The following is a 23,555-nucleotide window of genomic DNA, read 5'->3' as shown; positions in this document are numbered from 1 at the left end:
TTAAATATCCTACATAAATCTGTTCTTAGAATTAATGCAAGACAACATAAAACAAAAATTTATAAAAAATATAGAAATTAAAATGTTTCTTTTGTCATAATAGTAGCTGTACATTATATACATATGCATGTCATGCAAAAGCTGATAAATTGCACAGCTCTTCGATGTATAAATTTTACAACATTTGGGTTACTTTGCTGTGAAATAATTGTTATGTCTCTGCTGTCAAGTTCATTTACAAAGTACCCCCCCCCCCCTCTCTTTCACACACACACACACACACACACACACACACACATGTAGTTTTACTACAAGTACAAAAGTGTTAATCACATATTAAGATGACATAACATCTGTTTAGTCAAACCTCCACAAGTCACAGAAAACTGCAATGAAGCAGTATATCATTACTAGTGGGTTATATAATTCATTACAAACAATTGCACTTACCAATAAATAGTTTTATGAAGCATTAAACATTTATTTACAAATACAAATAATAACTCTACAATTACAAGTTGTTCTAGCAATGTGCTGATATTTACTGAAATCCCAGCTAGCAGGGCAAAATTACAAGCAACAACAAGTTTTAACTTCACTGAAAGACATGGCCGGATAAAGTCTACCTAAAAATATAAAAAAGAAGAAAGGAAACTGCCACAGGGTACTCTCATTCACTAGATCCCACTTTGCCTATCAGTTCATCACATATCGCTGTAAGTTCTTGGTTTTCCTTAATCTTTTGCTCCAGCATTTCTTCGAGTGAACTTGCTTTGATTTCAGCTTTCTTTAACATGGCATGCAACTTCGCACTTTCTGCCTGATGACTGCGGCGTAATGACTCGAGTTCCTGATTAGCACTGTGAAAATGTCAGAAAAATGCAGATCAAGAACGACTTTAAAACAATATGAAGTTTATAAAACAGTATATGTTGCATCTAGCACTTCCTCGACACTTAAAGCAACTGTCACATAAAGCATAATTTGTCAAGTTAATAAAATCCCCAAAAGTAGTACCTCTTAACAGCCGGCTTGCTTCTGACTTTCTGTTCACTAACAGCAGCATGCATTTCAATGAGATAGTAGCACAAGCCTATGCAGATGAACCTTTGATTTGGTTTTAAGAGCAGCGAGGGGACTTTGTTCATCTAGTATTCGTATTCACCATTTTTTAACAGACATAAATGGGTGTTATACTTATTCCCCTAACCAACAAGTTCGTGGTGTTGTGCTTTCACTGAAACTTAAACAGGCAGTGGGACTCACTTCACCTGTTTGGTGGAAACCTGCTTTGTCCTGTATCAAGGAGGAGGCAAACACAAATGGGTAGGTTCTAGTTCACACATTCAGCTATTAACAGTATCCTTATAGAAATGGCAGCAAATGATGGAGGGAGGGAACTAGATTCACTCAGTGTGTATACCTGGGGGCCTCATTCAACATGTTGAAGTGGCTATTCTGGCGCACACTGAAACTACCAATGCCTGTCTGGTCTCTGAGGTCATTCTTTGATCATTCCAGCAACTGGCAGATAAAGCTGAGAAGACTAGCCTTGCACACAACATTTTAACAAAGCTCACAATTTGCAGCACTGTCCCCAAACCTGATCATAATTCCATATTCTGAGTTGAGTGGAAGAACTGAGCCAGAGACTTTAAGGATTCTGTGGCAAGCTAAGCTGCAACTTCATTAGGTGACTCTTCATTCAGTCCACATACTGACAGCTGTAGGAGGCCCAGAAGTATATGTGTAAGATTCAAAAGAATGTTCAATGTCCCCTACAGGCAAAAGAATGAAACTCCTAGTAGTTAACTGCCGAAGCATTTGCAACAGAGTGCCAGAATTTGAAAGTGTTCCTGAAGAGCAGTGAAGCTCACATAATTCCGGGTACAGAAAGCTGTTTGAAACCTGAAATTGTTGGCAGCGAGATTTTTGGGAAAAAATTGTGTTTACTGAAAGGATATGGTAATGGCAAATGGAGGTGGTGTATTTTTCACAGTAGGCAAAAAACTCAAATCTACCAAGACAGAAATTGAAGCTGCATACGAGATTGATTGGACAAGACTCAGTATGAGGAATGGGCATAAAATGGTAATTGAATCCTCCTATCACTCACCAGAATTGCCACCTGACCCAAACAAAAATTTTGTAGGAAACCTCACTTTGCATGTATGTTTCCCAATTATAGTGTAATCATCGGTGGAGATTTTTATAATCCAACAATCAAATGGGAAAATTGCTGTTTTGTTTGTGAAGGACATGGCAAGACATCCTGTAAAACATTACTAACTGCCTTTCCTGAAAGCTACTTACAACAGATACCGTATTTACTTGAATCTAAGCCGCACCTGAAAAATGAGGCTCGAAATCAAGGGAAAAAAATTTCCCGAATCTAAGCCGCACCTGAAATTTGAGACACTAAATTCAAGGGGAGAGAAAAGTTTTAGGCCGCACCTCCAAATCGAAACAAAGTTGGTCTATTGTAATATGAGACACAATTTAGGTTGATACAACTAGAGGAATTGTCTCATTAGAGAAACAATGGCAAGAGACTGCTATTTGTTGTTATTTACACTGCTGCTTTCTTTGATAATGATCAACAAGAACCAAATAATAGACTAAGTATGATAGATGTTCTGAACGAGAGTTTAGCTAAAATTTTTCTCCGTTTGAAAATCTTTGCAGACGCCTCTTTTGTACATTACATTCTGCACAGAAATTAGAGTCATCTTAGATTTAAAAATGTAGTCAATTGCCGTGCTTCATTTCTGATTGTATCACTATTAGGCATAAGAATAATACGAATATAAACATGACATGATATGTATATTCTTCCGCATTTGCGCTGTCTCACACTAGTTTCGTAGGTTATTAGGCAGACAGGATTTAAACGAGATAGCAGCAAACACGAAAGAATACATGGCAAAATGTTTATATTCGTATTATTCTTATGTTGAAGAGAATACTGCATGTGATTCGCAATTCATAAAAGTTCCTATTAGCAACCATCTCTTCTCACAGGTAGGAAAAAATTCAGAATGTGCATTTGGCCATATTGACAAACATCCCAAATAGTCTTGCCAGTCGGATTTTCGTAGTACATTGAAATACTGCTACATTCGAAGATGAACAACACGGAATTTGTATTAACTTCGTTGGATAATGTATGAAAATGCAGTGCTCGAAACTCGGGGCGGAGAAAGAAGCTCGTCTTACACTCTTTTTTTTTTTTTTTAATTTATTTACTGACGGAGAGGTTTTGGCGCCAGTATTTATCTTTGTGCCTGCAAAGCATGCTTGTGTAGCGCTACATATATTCGACGGCAGAAGTTAGCTGTGGCGGCACCAACCAACATTTTTCAGAACTTCCGCTTACTTTGCACTCGATTCTAAGCCGCAGGCAGTTTTTTGGACAACAAAAACAGGAAAAAAAGTGCGGCTTAGATTCGAGTAAATACGGTAGTTCAGAGCCACACTGATGATGGAAATAGATGTAGTGTAACAAACAGACCTGACCTAACTGGTATCAGTGTCCGTGATGCAGTTGTGGCAACAATAATTATCAAAGTAGAAAGGATAACTATAACAGGCAGCAAAATGTTTATGTCCAGTAAAATAGATAAAAAAGCAGTAATGTCATATATCAAAGAGGAACTTTCAGCAAAGAACAGGAGCACGTGACGAGGCTAGGGCTCAAGTTTAAAAGAATAGTTGGCCACATACTGGATAGATATGTACCCAGTGGAACAGTTCAGAATGGAAGGGAGCCTCCATGGCATAGCCACTGTAAATGAACAGAGACTACTGCATAATAGGTATAAAACAAAGCATAGAACTATAGATGGAGACATGCTGAATAAAATGCAGTTCTCTGTCAAGAGAACAATATCTGAAGACTTCAGTGACTACCATAGATGAAAACTGTCAAACAATCTTTCACAAAACTGAAAGAAATTCTAGTCATACTTAAAGGCTGTTCCTGGCACCACAGTTAGTCTCCATTCACTCATGAATGAGACAGGAATTCAAACCGAGGGTAGCAAAGCACAAGCTGAAGTGCTTAACTTCACTTTCAAATGTTCCTTTACAAAGGAAAATCCAGGATAACTGCCCTTGTACCACTTAAAAGATGAGAGAAATAAATGTTAGTGTCAGTGGTGTTGAGGAATAACTGAAATCATTAAAATCAAACCAAGCTCTGGGTCCATTGAAATACCTACAAGATCGTATATTGAATTTCCAGCTGAGTTAGCCCCTCTTCTGACTATAATCTATCATGATAAGTAGAGAATATGGGATGACAAAATTTCTAGTTAGTGTTTTTTTTTTTGTTATGGTTTTAGGGCGCAAAACTGCTATGGTCATTAGCACCCAGTCTGTGACTTGGGGAAAGCCTTTTAAAAAGAAAGAAATTGGAAATTAGCAGCAATGGGAGCGAAACTCAAAAAGTGGGGAAACTAAAACACAGAATGAAAGCTTACAAAACCACTATAGAAGGGGGGTTGTTTTCCCCAAAAGAGCTTCGAATGACCGACGTCATCTCACTGACACTAATAAACTCAAGGATGTAATCGGCTGAGCGCGTGTCATCTGCTAAAATGGAAGATATATCAGGCGACAGCTGTAAATGAGCGTGTAGCGGAGTAAAATAGGAGCACTGAAGTAAAAGGTATCTCACCATCCACAGTTGATAGCAGTGGGGACAAAGTGGGGGAGGATCGCCACTTGAAAAATGTCGATGGCTAAAAAGACAGTGCCCTATCCGGAGTCTAGTTGAAATTATCTCCTCCCGAAGAACTTTCCTGTCCCGCAATTTATTATTGGGAAGTGTAGACCAATGTGCGTGCCATAAAAGAGCAACACAAAAACATAAAACACACTGTAGATCGGCGAAGGGAACCATGCAAACAGCAGGCTGAAGAAGAGAGACTTCAGCCTTGGCCACTATATCGGCCGCCTCGTTTCCACGGATACCAACGTGTCCTGCGATCCAGAGAAATGCCACAGAGATGCCCCCCCCAAGTGGAGCAAGTGGAGGCAGTCCTGAATCCGGTGGACCAGAGGGTGGACAGGGTAAAGAGCTTGGACATTGAGGAGAGAGCTGAGCGAATCTGAGCATATAATATACTGCATCCGCTGATGGCGACGGATCAACCTGGAGAACAGCGTAAAGCTCTGCAGTAAAAACTGAACACTGGTCGGGAAGCTGAATTCGATTAAAGGTGTCGCCAACAATATAGGCACGCCCAACAACAAATGATGTTTATGAGCTGTCAGTGTAAATAAATGTGGCATCCTTCATTTGTGCGCATAGAACCGCAAATGCCCGACAATAAACAATAGAAGGGGTACCATCCTTGGAAAGCTGACAAAGGTCATGGAGCAGGCATGTCCGCGGGCGGAGCCAAGGCAGTGCTGTACCCCCCGTTGCCAAGGAAGTTTTAGGAAAGTGGAAGGAATGAGAATGTATCAGTCAACGGAAGCGGACTCCCGGTGGTAGTAGAGAGGAAGGGCAGCCTGCATACCAAGGAGGTGTCGAAAAAAAGGTCATGGGCCAGATTAGCAGGCATGGAAGACAGACGGATAGCATAACGACTCAGGAGGACAGCTCAACGATTGGACAGCAGAGGGTCAACAGTCTCAGTATAAAGGCTTTTCACAGGGCTGGTGTAAAAGGCTCCAGACATTAAAAGCAATCCACGGTGGTGGAAAGAGTCGAGACGCCAAAGAACAGACAGCCGAGTTTAAGGGTGCACTAAGGCGCGTTGGAGGTTGAGAAGGACCACTCAGTCCACTCCCCCAAGAGGTACCATTCAGAACAAGCATGGTGTTAAGGGATCACAGACAGCGAGCCGAAAGATAGGAAATGTGGGAGGACCAGTACAGTTTTCTGTCAAACATAAGAGACAAGAATTCAGCAACATCCGCGAATGGAAGGTTGACAGAGCCTAGATGTAGGGAAAGCGGAAGAATCTCTGTACAATGAAAAAAATTATACAAACAATTTTACTGGGGGAAAATCGGAAGCTCCAAGAGTGGAGGCGATCGAGACATCCTTGAAGACGTTGTTCATGAAGGCTGGTCCGTTGAGAGCTGTAGCAGAACACAAAATTGTCCACAAAGAGGGAACCCGAGACATCGGGAAGGATACAATCCATGATTGGATTTATGGCGATGGCAAACAGTACAACACTTAGCACGGAGCCCTGGGGCACCCCATTTTCTTGGGAGAAAGAAAGGGAGAGAGTAATGTTTATCCACACTTTAAATGTGCGCTCTGTCATAAATTCACGAATAAAAAGGGGTAGCCAACCTCAAAAGCCCCAAGAGAACAGTGTGCGGAGGATGCCTATCCTCAACAGGTATCGTATGCTCTCTCCAGATCAAAAAATATTGCTACTGTTTGGCATTTCCTGAGAAAATTGTTCACGATATAAGTGGAGAGAGCAACAAGATGGTCAACTGCACAACGATGCTTTCGGAAACCACACTGGGCAGGTGTTAAAAGGCTTCAGGACTCCAGGCACCAGGCTAAATGGCAATTCACCATATGCTCCAAAACCTTACATACAGTACTCGAGATAGAAATGGGGGCGATAGCTAAAGGGGAGATGTTCGTCCTTTCCAGGTTTCGGAACAGGGACGATGATAGCTACCCACCATCTTCTGGGAAAAGTACTGTCGGTCCAAATTCGATTATAAAGGCGAAGGAGGTAACACAGACTATGGTATGATAAATGCAGCAACATTTGGATGTGGATACCATGCGGTCCTGGGGCGGAAGAGCGAGACGAAGAGAGTGCATGTTGAGTTCCCACATGGAGAAAACACTATGATAACTTCTACTATTTTGAGAGGAAAAAGGAAAGGTCGCACTTCTGCTGCACATTTCTTCGGGAGAAAGGCCGGCGGGTAATTTGAAGAGCTCGAAATCTCAGCAAAGTGTTGACCTAATGAGTCAGAAATTGCGACGGGGTCCAGCAAGGCATCATGCGCGACAGTGAGCCCAGAGCTCAGGGAGAATCTAGGCACGTCAGATAACCGCCGAATTTGCATCCAAACTTCTGAAGAGGGAGTGAGGGTGTGAAAGAGCTAGTAAAGAAGTCCCAGCTTGCCTTCTTGCTATCGCTGATGACGCGACGGCATCGCGCACATAACTGTTTACAGCGTAAACAGTTGGCCAAGTAGGATGAGGGTGGAAAACGCTAAGAGCTCGTCGCCTCTCACGTATTGCATCACGGCATGCCTTGTTCCCCCATGGAACGGGGGGGGGGGGGGGCAGGGGAAATCAGAGGTGCGAGGTATTGAATGTTAAGTGGCTGTAAGAATAACTTCTGTAATACGAGTGGCCTGATCGTCGACGTTAGGAAAGTGACGGTCATCAAATGTCACTAGAGATGAAAACAGTGTCCAATTGGCTTGGGCAAACTTCCAGCGACTCGTGTTCATAGATGGCTGCATTCAAAGGACACATGGAAAATGGTCACTCGAGTGCGTATCAGCAAGAGCGAACTAATTGAAGCGCTGAGCTAGCTGAACAGTACCAACCGAAAGGTCCAAATGAAAGAAATTCGTCGTGGAGGCAGACCTAAATGTAGGTTCTCCAGTGTTGAGGCAAACAAGAGCCACTTGGTGAAAGAGGTCAATCAATAGACAGCCTTGCGGACAAGGACGCGGAGATCCACAAAGCGGGTGGTGGGCATTGAAGTCCCCAACCAGCAAATAGGGGGGCGGGAGCTGACCAAGGGGATGAAGGAGATTAGCTCTTGCCATCGGTGTGGACGATGGAATGTAAACAGTACAAAGAGAGAAGGTGTATCTAGAAAGGGAAAGACGGACAGCAACAGCTTGGAAGGAACTGTTTAAGGGGTTTGGGTGATAATGGACAGTATCATGAAGAAGAATCCTAAGTCCCCGTGTGCTGGAGTGCCATCAACAGATGGGAGATCAAACCAGACTGACTGAAAATGAGGGGAAACAAAGCGATCGTGGGGACGCAGCTTTGTTTCCTGAAGACAGAAGATGACCAGTGAGTAGGATCATAATTGGATCAACAATTCATCCCGATTGGCTCCAATGCCGCGCATATTCCAATGGACAATTGACATAGGGTGGACAGAAAAGGGAAGAATCTTACCATGGTTGCTCTCAACTCAATGACTGCTGAGAGCCAGCGGCCGACACCGTGGAACGGCATTCAGCCAAAGGCAGAGGATCCTGATCCTTAGGTTGTTCGGGGGCAGCTCCTGCCACCAGCGATCGGCCAGTTGATTGGCCGCCAGCAGTGCGCCTTGGCGACACTGATGACGGCTGAGGGCGGTTACTGCCAGGTGGCGCTGTAGTTGAGACATGCCGTGGCGGAGAAGGAGAGGAACATGGTTTCTTATGAGCCTTCTTGGGGTACGTAAAAAATCTTCGCGAGTAGGCTCTTTTTTGGAAGTCCGGGTGTCTGATTTCGAGGCTCGTGATTTAGCAGAAGCCGATGAAGGGTGAGCCGTAGAGTGAGCAGGTGATAGTGGGGAGGTTGAACGGGTGATCTTTGCACTGGCCGATTTGACGACTGTAGCACTAAAGGTAAGATCACAAGTCTGCGTGGCTGCCTCCTTAGCAGACCTTGGAGATGCAAGGATAGTGCTATATTTATCTGCTGGAGGCACAGTGGGCTTTCGACTTGCAAATACCTTACAAGCAGCAAATGTAGACACCTTTTCCTTCACTCTAATTTCCTGAATAAGCCATTCATCTTTGAAAATGGGGCAAACTCTAGAGGAAGCAGGGTGGTCACCCATACAGTTGATGCAACGAGGGGATGGAGGTGGACAAACACACTCATGGGCATCCGTGCCACACGTAACCAATATGACCGGATTGGAACACTACTGGCTGGTATGATTAAACCACTGACACCGATAGCAACGCGTAGGGTTGGGGATGTAATGGCGAACTGAAATTATCTCATAGCCCGCTTTAATGTTCAATGGAAGTTGAACTCTGTCAAATGTCTAGAAGATAGTATGGGTTGGTACCAAGTCCTTGTCAACCCTTTTCCTGACTATGTACAGCCGTTACGCTATGGTCAGACAGGTAGTTTTGAATTTCCTCGTTGGACAATCCGTCGAATGAACATGTATAAACAACCCCACATGATGAATTTAAAGTGCAGTGCACTTCCACCTGGACAGGGAAGGTGTGTAGCAGTGAAGTTCGCAGCAATTTTTGTGCCTGGATGGCACTGACTGTTTCTAACAACAAGGTGCCATTTTGTAATCAGGAACAAGACTTTACACGACCTGCAATTGCATCGATACCTTTTTGAACAATGAAAGGAACTGTGGCACTGATGGAAGAAATGCCCGTGGCTGAGACTCATCTAACTTTCGCTTGTGAGCAGAAATTGTAGACGTAGAGGAAACCATTGCGGAAGTATCCCCCACGATTACCGGCGTCTCCGATGGCGTGCTCCTTCCTTGTGGGGCCCCCTCTGAGGGCACTCCCGCCTTTGGTGATTGTTCACACCTCAGGTCACACCTCCCGAGAAACAGACGGAGGGACCAATTGGCACGTTCGGAAGGTACCAGCTCGGGTAATCACCCCTCCCTGGGCCTGGCCGTTACCATGGAGTACGTATGTGTCCTACCTGTCTACCTGGGGCTGGGAATTACGCGTTATCCCGTCACCAGCTACGTGTGGGTCTGCCTTCAGACACGCACAGGGAGGAAAGAATGAGAAAGGGAGGAACAAAGAAATGGAAAGGAGAGAGGTCTTAAATGCCACAGCGGAGAAGAGGGTAAAGAGAAGAGGCAAGAAAAGAGAAGGACAAAGGGAGGACAGAGACTTTCCAGCATAGAAAGCAAAGAAGAGAGACTGTCTTACAGTTACAAGCGTCCGTCTCCGGGTGTTTTCATGAAACATACTCCCACAGGGGGAGAAGGGGAAGGATGTGGAAAAGGAAGGTATGCAGTCCGGAAATCAAAGAAAGCTGCACTTGCTCGGGGTCCCGTGCTCGCCACGCACGTATCCACAAAAAGAGTTGCGGACCCCAGGGGGTCTAGTTAGTGTGATGAATGGTAGCTAGCTCTGAATGTAGAAAAATGCAAGTTAATGCAGATGAGTTGGGAAAACGAACCCATGATGTTCGAATACAGTATTAGTAGGGTGTGCTCGACACAGTTGTGTCCATTAGATATTTAGGCATAACACTGCACAGCAATATGGAATGGAATGACCATATAAGGACCATAGTCAGGAATGTGAATGGTCGACTTCCGTTTATTGGGAGAGTCTTAGGAAAGTAGTTAATCTGTACAGGAGACCATATATAGGACACGGGTGTGACCCATTGTTGAATACTGATTGAGTGTTTGGGATTTGCAACAGGTTGGGTTAAAGGAAGACATAAAAGCAATTCAGAGAGGGGTTGCTAGATTTGTTACCAGTAGGTTCAAACAACATGCAAGTATTATGAGAATGGTACAGGAACTCGAATGGAAATCACTGGAGGGAAGGAGACATTCTTTTTGAGGAGCCCTACTGAGACATCTGAGACTGCTGCTGCTAATGTACATTTTGTGGAAGGGTAATGAAGATCAGAGATATTAGGGCTCATATGGGCACATAAAGATAGCCATTTTTTCCTCATTCTATCTATGAATGGAACAGAAAAGGAATGACTAGTAGTGGTAAATGGCACCTTCCGCCACGCTTGAGGAGTACGTACATACATATCACAAATTCCTCGAGCAAAAACCCTTTTCCAGGAGTTGCAGGAAAGCACAGGTCATACCCGTCAACAAGAAGGGTAGTAGGGGTGATCCACAAAACTACCATCCAATATCCCTGACATCGATTTGTTATCTTGAAGACATACATATGTACGACTTGATACTTAATGTCTTACAAATTTATTTAAGTGCTGTAAACCTTTCAGCTGAAATGATGGAACATTTAAATAAACAGGAAATAACTGAAAATTTATGGAAATGCAGTTCGAGTGATGGTAGTTGTGTCATAAGAAGTAACAACAAATATGCTTTCCTAGCCCAAAGTAGCCACATATTGCAACAGTTTTTAGTAACAAAGTTTCATTAAAACAAGTGGGGAAAAATAATTAAATTTAAGCAGCATACAAAGTTACTCCAATTTTGTAAAATCTGAATGTGAATTGGGGGAGGGGGGGGGGTGAGAATTACACAAAGAAAGAACCATGTGGAGAGGGGGGGGGGGGGCAAGGTGAAACAAAACCAATGTGAAACATTTACAATTGCAAATCTACGAGACTGGGTTCTCCGAACCACAAATGAAACGCAAACTGGTAATTTCCTGGCTTCTTCAAACTTGTTAACACTTTGGAGACAAAGCCCGAGGATAGTTTGGGCAGTATTTTTGTGTTAAAATTAAAAAGACTGCGCCCGAGTACAGGTTGGGCTGCAATTTTATCGATGCGCAAGTCACACATTGCTTGAAAATTGGACTCATTTTTTATGAGAACAATGTATGGATTTCTTGTTGCATGCCACTTGGTTGGTGTTGCCATAAATGGTCAATTTCTTGAATTATTTAGAAATAAAGCTTAGTGAACATAACAGCTACTGTCTCGAATAGTGGAGGCAGTATGAGCACACTGATATAATTTTGTACATATTCTCATTAAAACTTGCAGTATGCTGTATTTTTGCAGCAAATGTGTCATTCTTGTTGAAAGAGCAAGAAATTGCTCAATAACTCACTTCATACTTTTTTCTTGAGAAGATAACTATCCACTCCTCATTTTGAAATTTGCAATCTATCAATGAACTAAAGTAAATATGAAAAATAACTCTTGAACCATGAGCCTTTTTTAAATTATGTATTACCTCTTGGTGATACATCAATTACATAGGTGCTAGAAATGCTTTAAATAATGGCATAAATGGCTGGTTTCCTAGGTCCAAAATTCTTCCAAGTGGCTTGTCTCCAAAGTGTTAAACAGATTTTAAAAAATCATGCATCATAGGAAGCTGTAAAATTACCAAGTTTATTGGATGTAAACATTGAAAGAACTGTATGCAAACAGCACTTCATCATTTTGCAGTGGAAAAGAAGGTTAATGCGCAATCAATGAATGTTACAACACATTCAGATTCAATAATGCCATTGACACGTGTATTACTATTTCCACCTCTACATATATGACTTCAGGAATATCACTGCAAATTAGGATAAAAAATTAAGAATGGACTTTCTTGCAAAGATCATACAGAAGAAATACTAAAATAAGAGAAAATGGAGTAATTATCAACATTTTATTCTAAATCTCTTTATCAGTTGGATGTAAGTTCTACTGCAAAGTACAGTAGTTGCTGTGTAGCAGAACTTTCATGGCATAATTAGGTTGTATCAACCCATTGCCCAGGGATTGCTTGACTGCAGTAACCACAATCTTTGGGGAGGCTTCGTACTTGAACAATCTTCGCAAGATTGATGGAAGCAGTTGGGGTGCACTGCACTTGCTCCTGTCTATTCTGCTGGTGAATATCACATTCCTTGGTGGGGAAACAGCACACCTAAAATTGATTGATGTGCAGCTTAATGAAGCCACGCGTGTTATCACTGGGACTGCCAGAATACCCCCACTCAGTAGTTACCTGTCCCAACTAATACTGTTCTCCACAAGATCTGAGGAGGAAAGCAGCTAAGATAAACTTGCGCAACAAGATCACATCTCATAAAAACTCTCCCTTGCACGATGTCCTGCAAAAGCCACCATCTGAAATCCAAGTATACCACCTTGGATTGATTCTTTCAATCGGTGACAATGCCAGAATAAACATTCACCCACAAATGCTCACCTGGTTCAAGATAGAACAAAGAAGGCTGATGGATTCCAACTACCATGTCACACCTGCTCGAGGCTTAACCACATCAGGATGGGTGAATTGAGATGTGGTTACACTTTGCAGAAGTGGACTTGACAGACAGCAGAGTGGAGGAGCAAACAAAAGAACACGTCGTAGAGGAGTGCCCACTGAGCATTTGATGGTGATCTGAGGACACTACGCCAAAAGACAGTGCTCTAGAGTGGTAGTCACGTTTGGACATTTCCATTTGATTGCAGATACTTTTGTGTAGTTGTTAACACCATACGATAAATATATCAATAAATAATCAGTTGCAGAGCATAATTCATTCGCTTTGTGGGATTCTTGACTTGGACATATTGTCATCTTCCTCTTTCAGCCCAACAATAGATTACTATTGACGAAATGAAGATATTATCCAGGACAAGTAATGTGATTCAACAAAATTTCATCCGCATATCAGCATTTTTGCACTTCAGTCACTGCCATGTCTTACAAATTTGATCACATATACTGAACAACCGCTGGAACCATTTCCTACCCCCTACAAACTTGGCTAGACATACTTCATAATTACTAGGATTCCTTAAATACATTAAGTTTTCCTTTGCTTGCGAAGCCTGAAGTAAGGAAAGATGTCTATGTTACGCAACAGACCCTTTTTTTACTATAGAGAATAAGTGATAAACTGTTCCATTGTAAATTAAATTCCAAAAGTATAATAAGATCTGTAGTATAAAAGTGGTTATAAAATGACGTTCATGGAAGTGCTATTCCATTTCAACAAATTAAATTCTTGAATGAAGTGCTGGGAGGCATTTGCAATGTAATGTCAAAACCTGCTGTTTTAGTTCCCTGCTCCTCATCTTTGTAAGAATTATGAGGTGTGTTCAAGTTGTAACAATGCAGATTTTTTTTTCTTTCACAAACCAACCACATAAAAACTGTGAAACTTTTGTCACTTCCTAATGTAATCTCCTTGCAGCCGTACTCTTTTTCACAATGCTGACTGCCATGATTCTATGGCTGTTGCAAACACTTCTTTAGAAGTCTGGTTAGATCACAGGAAAATTGCTCATGCAACAGTGGGAGGGTAAATTCCTTTTAGCTAATTGATGCTCTGTTCCACACAGCATCAGTGTCTCATCCACTGTCACAAACAATTAAAATATAATCACATTCATGTCTTTATAAGGCATCAACATTGCCTATCATGAAAACATCGACATTCTAGGTATTTTAGGAAAAAGTCCTCAGTATCACTACTGCCATTAGAATTCTGTGTGCCGTACAATGCTGTCATCTCTGTCACATATTCATAACCAGTACATGCATATTTGAAAACAAACCACATGTTTCTGTTTCCAGAACTGAGAATAAAATTGTAGGGGTTACAACTGGAATGCATCTCACACACCCGCAAAAGATCAGCTATCAAAATGAACTGGAAATAATAACAAATACAGAAAAGGGCAAGTGATATTTTTGGTGCAGTTCAGGAGCTTGAAATTCCAGTTTAGTATCCACCTAAGATCTCATCACAGCTACTTCTGTCCATTTGCCAATTCAGGGGTTAATCAAAATGGCTACACAAACCACTGTTAAAAGCAGTTCTGCATGCAGCAAAACTAACACCTTCAACAATTCTGACACTGCCTTCTTAAGGTGTATTCTACCATGCATAAAATTTCAAATTGTAAGCTTGTTTGGCATTTTTCCATTCTAAGCAGGATTTCTGGATTTTATATGATGACTGCCTTAATCAGTAAGCTATCTGTTTGCAACTCCAGGTCTTTTTCTAACTTTCCTTGCAATTGAAGGGGGTTTTTGAACCAATACTGCCTTGCTCTTCTCTTTCATCTACAAAAAAAGATGAAAAAGAATGTCTTGGCCGTGCAGCTGCATTTTCCTGCAAGTTGAGAAACTGAAGGTAGGGATTTTCCATTTAGTAAAGTACCATTCCTTAACTTTCATGGAATAACCAAGAACAAACTGTACAGAGTCCAGAACAGTATTGTAATCTGTGAGCAGCCTCCAAAAGATAAAAGAAGTTCCCATACAGAGACCAAAATAGATACCAGAGTTGACTGCTCAGTTGACTTACTATTATATAAACTCCTTTAAAGCAAGGCAATAGCACTACTACTAGTGTGATATCCCAAATCAAAGATACCTGCCAGAAGATTTGATCACAAGTGCTATGCATTTCTAATTTTTCCACCAGTACCATATCAACCTTCCTTACAAAAGTGACTGGACACTGTATAAAACTTTTGAAAAACATTTTGAATATACCCAGTCTGATACATGTACTATATGTGATTCCTTGAATGGCAAAATGAAAACTGAGGAAAGAGATTTTGAGAATAGTCATTAGCACAAAAGACATTGCACTTGAAAAGGGCAGAAGCTTTTGTAAGCATGAAATGAAACTATATTCTAGAAACAAAACAAGGCTTCATTAATTGTATTTCAGCTGACTATATGCAAAACTTGCCCTACCACTCTTGCAGTCAAATACCATTTACTATGCAAGACAGTTAGGGTACAATGTCGTTGGGAATCACAATCTGGCAGATGACTCGGTCTCAATTTACCACTGTCTTGAACATGAAGGAAGGAAAGGTCATAGTGTATTTACCAAATGAGCAAGACTTCTCATTGATGGGGCATAAGATGTGGAAGACAAAGACTGCAGACATTCCTGAAAATTGTTGAAGCCTGTATGTTGCCTCATACATTCCAGTTAAAAATAATGAAACATGATAATTTTGTATACATTAAACTTGCTACTGGGCCATTTTATTTGAAAACACCAAAACCACCTGAAACAGCAGCAGGTACAGGTAATTTGCAATGATGTGGAAGATAAGTTTTTCCCTCATTGTGGAACTCTTTACTTTCACCCACGGAATAGACATATCATAGTCAAGATTAATCCTACTACAAAACCTACTTCTTTGGATATAAAAATATTGCACAAAGAATGCAGGTTTTCAGCCAGCTAAAGCAGATATCTTTGTACTTTGATGCTGTTCCTGGGAGAAGAAAACAAAACTTTCTACAAGGACCTCCTTTTGGTACCCCAGAAGAAAACTATAACAAAGGGGAGTAGATGAAAGTTGATGAAGATCATGGTGATGGGTGTGAGGATGAGTAACAACTAATAACAAATAATAAGAACAGCAGGAATAACTACACCACCTTTTTTAGTGCGTTGTAAAGAAAATATTGTGTTGTGTTAAGTCCAATGAAAAATATTAAAGCTTTTTCTTTAATTTTCTAAAAATGCTGGACAATAGGGTATTTGACTGTTTCTGGAAATTGTCTTAAATTGTTAATTACATCACTTTATGCTCCTAACATGTTTTTCTTCCTCTTTAATTTCAGTATTCTTTTATAAAAACAGAAATGGAATTCAAATAATTTGAACACCGCTAAAATGCTCCATTTGAGTTATGTGACATCAACGGCTAGCTCGCTGCTCCTACCGTCATAATGGTAATTCACAGTCATGCCTTGTTTTGAAATTTACGTTTCGGAAAATCTGTTACATATGGTGTGTAGTACCATACTGTGCAAATACACCTACAAAAACTACTGAGAAACTGTTTTTTAGTGTTCCAGAGAATGAGAAGACACGTAAAATGTGGTTGCTCTGTACCGGCAAACTGCCACCATGTCGACACACAAGTTCACTAATTTAATTAAAAATATGTTGCACTGTGAAGTTAACTTATCTTCGAGATATGCTCTCCCACTGTTAAAACAAAGGATAGCATGACTTAATGAAATTAAATTCACCCAACTACACCTCAAATATTCGGTAGCTCAATTACTAAGAGTGGTAAAACGCCAAATTTTATAAGACGATGTCCATAGATCGCTGGTTGAAACCTAACCTCAGGAACATTTAACTTATCTGTAAAACAGCTTGACCGGCCTCTCATATGTAAACCAAATCATGATTATAAAACTTCACAACACTGATCACAAACAGATTATTATTGTTTTCCTTGCTGTTTACAAAGACTTACATTTGCAATCGCTGTCCACACACACCATATTAAGAAAGATATTATCTAGTTAATGTGACCACACAATTTTCACTTTATTAGAAACAATCCTTACTGTTTAAATTTTAGCAGTTTTATCATCTTACATGAAGGTGAAATATGTCGTGACCATGGAGAGAGCAAGCCAAATGGATATATGTTTCATTAAATATGAAGCTTTAATGACAGTATTTTGCATGGTTTTAATATACGAACAGGTAGGATTATAAAGTTGGCCATAAAAACAAATTTCTTGTTTTCTGTTAAAAATGATGGCAAAATGGAAAACAAACTTGCACTTTTCATGGTACAGCTTAGCATGTTCTCTCTCACAGCCAGTTTAACAGAAAGCATTTATAGACGTCTGCATCTCCAGTGGTTTAGGCTGTACGTAGTCAGTTGAGAAGGAATTCATCCAACCGAATCTTTCCTTCAATTTTCAAAACAAAACATTTTCAGTAAGATCAAATTTACTGAAATGAAATATATAAGAATTTAATGTTTTGATGATAATCTGTTGATGTTTTTCATGTGTTCATCACAACGGTTGGTGATGAAAGATATTTTTTGTCTTTCTGTCCAGAGAGAAAACTAATGGTGCCAATGGTTTACCAACTCTCAAGTACACTGCGTAAAACTGCCCATGGGAAAAAAGGTGGCAATTCAAGGTATATTCCACACACTTCCAACTAATTCCCAGTGATTTATTAGTCATCACTGTGAATGCTAGGTGAACAGAAAACTGGACAAGCTTAAACTGAAATGAAAAGTCAGTTGGTATCAGTGGTATTCTTGAAATCAGAAGAGAGAGAGAGAGAGAGAGAGAGAGAGAGAGAGAGACCTGTTAAATGTAAGAGTCTATATTGATGTATGTCTGCTCATTTCTAAAACCATTTGCTTTCAGCATGTGGAAATTTTCTTGTATTTGTATAAAGGCATAATTTTTGACTTTCGAAGGTTGTCAACCTTAGTTGGAGCAAGCTCCGATTTACAACTACAGTTGTTAACTGCAGAGGGTGTGTGTGGTCCACAGAGCTATTTTATTTCACTCAAGTCTGCCGGCAAACCGAAAGTCAAAAATGGAAAGGTCTTTTAGGAAAAAAATTCAACCGTCCTGCTCAAAAAGACAGGAAACGGCTACATCGAATTCAGTGGGTAGTCAACTAGAAGACAGCATCGAATCAGAGCGTTTGCAACCATCAAATGCACACTAAAACACAAAAAGAAGATTAAACATGAGCAGATAAATTATACAGCAACACACAACATAAACTCACTACTTCAGACCGGAAAACTCAAGGAGCTCGCAGATGAACTAAATAAACAAAAAATTTTAACAACAGGGACCCAAGAAATGAGAAACACCACAGAGGACCCATTTGAATCACAAGGATACAGAATTTATAATGGGAAACCAGGACCGAGGGCAATGAAACAATGTCCCCAGTTTGGAACAGGGTTTTTAGTAAACATAAAAATAATAGATTCAGTAACGGATTTCCAAGCAGTATCACCAAAAATTGCAACTCTCAGCTTTAAAACAATGAATAAAACCTATACAATAATAAATGCTCATGCCCCAACAAATGAAAAAAATTGTCTAACAAAAACAAAGGAAGAGGTAGATAAATTTTGGGACCTTCTAGAACAAACTGTGAACAGAGTAAATAAAAAGAAAGGAAATATAAAGATATAATTGGAAAATGGAGTCCACATAAATTTATGAACAAAAATGGTCAAAGACTTGTAGAACTCTGCAGAGAACACAACCTTATATCTAAATCAACATACTTAAGGAGGAAGCCAAGTAAACTTAAAACATGGAAACATCCAGATTGGAGGAAATGGAGTGGCAGCTAGACCATGTGTCTATGGACAAACATTTTCATAAGGTGATCCACAATGTTGAAGTACTGAGAGGAGTTGACACAGGCTCAGACCATTATATAGTTAAAATTAAAATCAAATTTACTCCGTTAAAGAAGAGGACCGGAAAACTAATAAAATAAACAGGGGGTTTGACCCGCATCAACTAATTAAAAATAATAAATACCAACAAATAACACAAACCATCAAATTATCAGATGATCTAGAACAACTAGTGCCTAATCTTAAAAAAGAAGCAGAGAATCTAGCTCCCTTGAACCCACAAAGAAAATATGCATGGTGGCCATCAGAATGCGACAAATTCCATGAAGATAGACACCAAGCATGGTTCAAGTTTCGAACACACAAACCTGAAGAAAATGCCATCAACCTAAAAAATGAAAGAAACAAATTCACACAAAATATTAGAAGAATCAAGAGAGGAATCCATAAAGATATTATAACCTCTATAGAAGGTAATTATCATAAAACCAACTCCAGGAACTACTATAAAATCTTTGGGAAACAACTACAACAGTATGAGGCCCCTACACTAATACTGACAGATGAAGATGGAAGAATGACACACAGTAACAAGGAAAATGCACAAATCATGGCAAAAGCATTTAACAAACTTCCGAATTGCGAGGAACCCAAAGAACCAATACAAATCATCTAAATACCCCAATAAAAAGCAAACCTAACAAACTAGACCCTCCAACTTTCCAACAAGTAGAAATAATTCTTAAAGAACAAAAAAATTATAAGGCATGTGGAGAAGATCAGGTTTTTGTTGAAATGTGGAAATATGCAAGTGACACAGTCAAGATCTCCTTACACATGGCTCTAACAAAAGTTTGGGTAACAGAACGATTCCCCGAACATTGGACCACAGCCATCATTCACCCACTACACAAAAAGGGAGATAAGAGCAACCCAGACAACTACATAGGAATCTCTCTCCTATATTACACATACAAAATTCAATCCAAGATCCTATATGGAAGAATCAAGGAGCAATTAGAACAGGAGTTAGGGGAATATCAGGGAGGTTTCAGACCATGGAGAAGCTGTGCAGAACAGATAATTAGTTTTAAATTGATTATGGCATACTACAAGAAACGGAACAAACCTCTGGCAATAACATTTGTAGATTTTAAGAAGGCATATGACTGTCTCCACAGACCTTCAGTATTAAAAATTTTAAGAAATCTAGGACTCCATCCAACACTAATTAAAATAATACAACTCACTCTAACCAACACCAAATCAAAAGTGAAGTTTAGCGGAGAAATTTCAGAACCATTCCTCATAAAAACAGGCTTAAGACAAGGTGACTGCCTATCACCATTTCTCGATTACTGTTCAACTGTGCACTGGAATACATAATGAGAGAATGGTACAAGGACAATCCAAAGATGATAAGAATTGGAAGTGCAAAAGATGATATTAGCTTAAACTGCTTGGTATTTGCTGATGGTCTTGCTCTCCTAACCACCACCGTTCAAGAAGCCAGGCAACAAGTGAAATCACTAAAAGAAATAGCAGAGAAAATAGGCCTTAGAATATCATTTGAAAAAGCGGAGATTATGCTAACTGATCCACCACTTGCAAACAAAATTACAATAGGAGAACAGGAAATCGAAACTGGTGATAAATTTAAATATTTAGGAGAAATAACAACATACAATCTAAATGAGAAGCCATTATGGCAGCATAGAGTAAAAAAAACTGAACTACGCAAATTAAATTACCAAAACTACATACAACAAAAAAAGCCTATCTATAGATGCAAAATTAAAACACTATAAAACAGTTGCACAACCAGAAATAAAGTATGCAGCTGTAACTATCTTCAAAACAACTAATACAGCAGAAATTGACAGAATACTAAAAATAGAAAGAAGAATAATTAGGACATGTATAAATAAACAGTATAAAATAAATGGACACTGGAGAATAGCATCAAACGAAACAGTATATAAGAAAATAGAACCAGTCATGAGCACGATCAGGAAGAAACGCATCTCATTCATTGGACATCTGATGAGAACTGCAGAAAACAGAATTAGTAAAAAAATAATACAAAAATTGTGGAATAGCAAGAGCGAAATTAAATGGGTCACAAAAATTAAGGAAGATATAAAAGAACTCCAAATTCCAGTAGATGACCTAAAAAAACAAGACAGAGAATACCAGAATACTGCAACACCCGCAAATCAGACTACAAATGAAAATCAATAAAAGGAGTACAGGAAGAGTGGTTTCAGTTGAAGAAAAAGGAAATATGTGAAAGAATGAAGAAATATTGGGCAGACAGATGAGCAAAACACCTTTCATATAAGATTGACTCTAATTATATTACCTAAATATCATATTAAGTTACTGTTGAGCCAAATTGTATACCTGTGTAACAACTTGTTTACAACTTTGTATTTTTGACTAGAGTGGTCCAATGAAGGCCATAAAATAAATAATAATAATAATAATAATAAAGGCACAATACATATCCCTTCAGACACCACTTTGAAGATGCGAATTTGGAAAAAAATTTTATGGATCGGCATTTTTAGCTCAGAATGCTATAATAAGAGAACCTTGACAGATAAGTCCAAATGGAGGATTCCTTTGTAATCATGAAGTAATTATCTTTAAAAAAAAATAATCTAAAACTAGTGCAGGGATACAGCATTTTAAATTTTTTTTTCCAAAATTCGCATCTTCAAAATGGTATGCACAGTGTCATTTTTGGAGGGCTTTATCTCTAAGCAGAAATTGTTTTTGAGGGGGGGGGGGTATCAAATAATTCCATCCCTTATAAATATACAGCCTGATATCATCTAACTCTTGTTCCCCAAATAATTCATATATTTAAGATTTTTTGATGTGCTGTTTTCACAAAAATGAAGTGCAACCTAGGGCCTACAATTGCAGCATACATAAGCTTTAAATAATAATTATAAAGTATACCTATTTTAGAAAGCCACATTTTTTAAAATGTGGCAGTGCCAACTGGCATTAACAAGATGAAACAAGAGTAAATTAGAACGTCAATAGAGTTATTTCAGTATTCCAGTATTAAAGGTCCACAAACAATCGAGAGTTTCAAAATTGTAAATACCAGCCTCATTTGCATACTCCAACTGGGAGGGGAGCTTTAGATCCTAAAGAAGAAAGAATTGGCCTTCATCGGTATTGTTCAAAATGTAGACCACCAGCTTCAATATATGCTTCCAGTCTACCAAGTAAACAGTGAAGCACATGTTCTAGAATTTCATCATAAATTTCCATACAGGCAGCAGTGATACGTCAGTTCCTGTCATCTGGTGTAGTATGCATGTCTTTGTAAACAGTATCTTTTTGCTTTCCATGTAAAAAAAGTAGTAGTAGTAGTAGTAGTAGAGCAGCACTACTACTACTACTACTACTAATAATAATAATAATAATAATAAATAAATATATATATGGTGATCAAGTCTTGTGAATGGGCCAGCCAAAGTATAATTACCCTTCGTCAAATTCAACAACTGCACTGGACAACTATCAGGCTGAGAACATATGACATAATCCAAACTTAAACTAATGTGAATGAAGAACCATTGTTAATGATTATGTTGTAATGTAATTAATTTCTACACAAAACTGAAATGTGATACTATCTTGACAATGGCTTTTGAAACTTAAAGAGATGAAGAAAAAGTACTGTATCTCACAAAATCATTTCTGACAGGTGACTAGCATCATGACCTTATACAATGGATATCATATTATGAATCAGTGTTAAGTACATAAATGTCTGACTGCTGCCAACATAAGTAAATCAAATGTTACCTTTCCAGCTGGCTTGTGGCATATGATTTCAGAAAGTCATATTTCTGCTCCTGTTGCTTGATTGTAGCTTCATATTCTGCTAAACTCGCTCTCAATGTCTCCTCATTATTCTTTATTCCCTGGATAATATCTTTACTTCTTTCATACTTTCTGTAAAAAGAATGGGGGAGAGCACTATAGAGACTACAGTGAAATCAATTAAAATAAACATACTTTTGATGCCACTTACCGTATTTACTCGAATCTAAGCCGCACTTTTTTTCCGGTTTTTGTAATCCAAAAAACCGCATGCGGCTTAGAATCGAGTGCAAAGCAAGCGGGAGTTCTGAAAAATGTTGGTGGGTGCCGCCACAACTAACTTCTGCTGTCGAATATATGTAGCGCCACACAGGCATGCTTTGTAGGCACAAAGATAAATACTGGCACCAAAATCTCTGCGTCAGTAAATAAATTTAAAAAAAAAAAAAAGTGGAAGACGAGCCTTTTTCCTCCGCCCAGAGTTTCGACCACTGAATTTTGGTACATTATCCAACGAAGTAAATACAAATTCTGTATTGTTGATCTTCGAATGTAGCAGCATTTCAATGTACTACGAATATCCGACTGGCAAGACTGTTTGGGATGTTTGTCAACATGGCCAACTCTATGTTCTGAATTTTTTTCCTACCTGTGAGAAGAGATGGTTGCTAATAGGAGCTTTTATGTATTGTGAATCACATGTAGTATTCTCTTCGCCACAAGATTAATACGAATATAAACATTTTGCCATGTATTGTTTCGTGTTTGCTACTATCTCATTTAAATCCTGTCTGCCTAATAAACTAAGAAACTAGAGTGAGACAACAGCAAACGCGGAAGAATATACATATCATGTCATGTTTATATTCGTATTATTCTTATGCCTGATAGTGATACAGTCAGAAATGAAGCACGGCAACTGACTAGATTTTTAAATCTAAGATGACTA

At 39.4% G+C, this 23,555-nt stretch overlaps 1 protein-coding gene across 7 annotated transcripts in view; it reads right to left on the bottom strand.

The window, feature by feature from the left end:
- Positions 1 to 264: 264 nt before the first annotated feature.
- The window catches only part of LOC126260848 (interaptin), a 212,946-nt gene continuing 189,655 nt past the window's right edge, over positions 265 to 23,555 (bottom strand). For all 7 annotated transcript variants that reach the window (XM_049958253.1, XM_049958252.1, XM_049958256.1 and 4 more), the window contains 2 exons: positions 22,589 to 22,738; positions 265 to 860 (listed from right to left, as the gene is read on the bottom strand). In XM_049958253.1, coding sequence (XP_049814210.1) covers positions 671 to 860; positions 22,589 to 22,738 — 340 coding nt within the window. In that variant the 3' untranslated portion in view covers positions 265 to 670. The remainder of the gene's footprint in view (positions 861 to 22,588; positions 22,739 to 23,555) is intronic.

This window comes from Schistocerca nitens, chromosome 5 (assembly GCF_023898315.1).
Source record: "Schistocerca nitens isolate TAMUIC-IGC-003100 chromosome 5, iqSchNite1.1, whole genome shotgun sequence".
In the NCBI taxonomy this organism is placed as follows: Eukaryota; Metazoa; Arthropoda; class Insecta; order Orthoptera; family Acrididae; genus Schistocerca; species Schistocerca nitens.
Note: the sequence above shows the minus strand (reverse complement) of the source record. Positions and strands in the feature narration are given on the sequence as shown.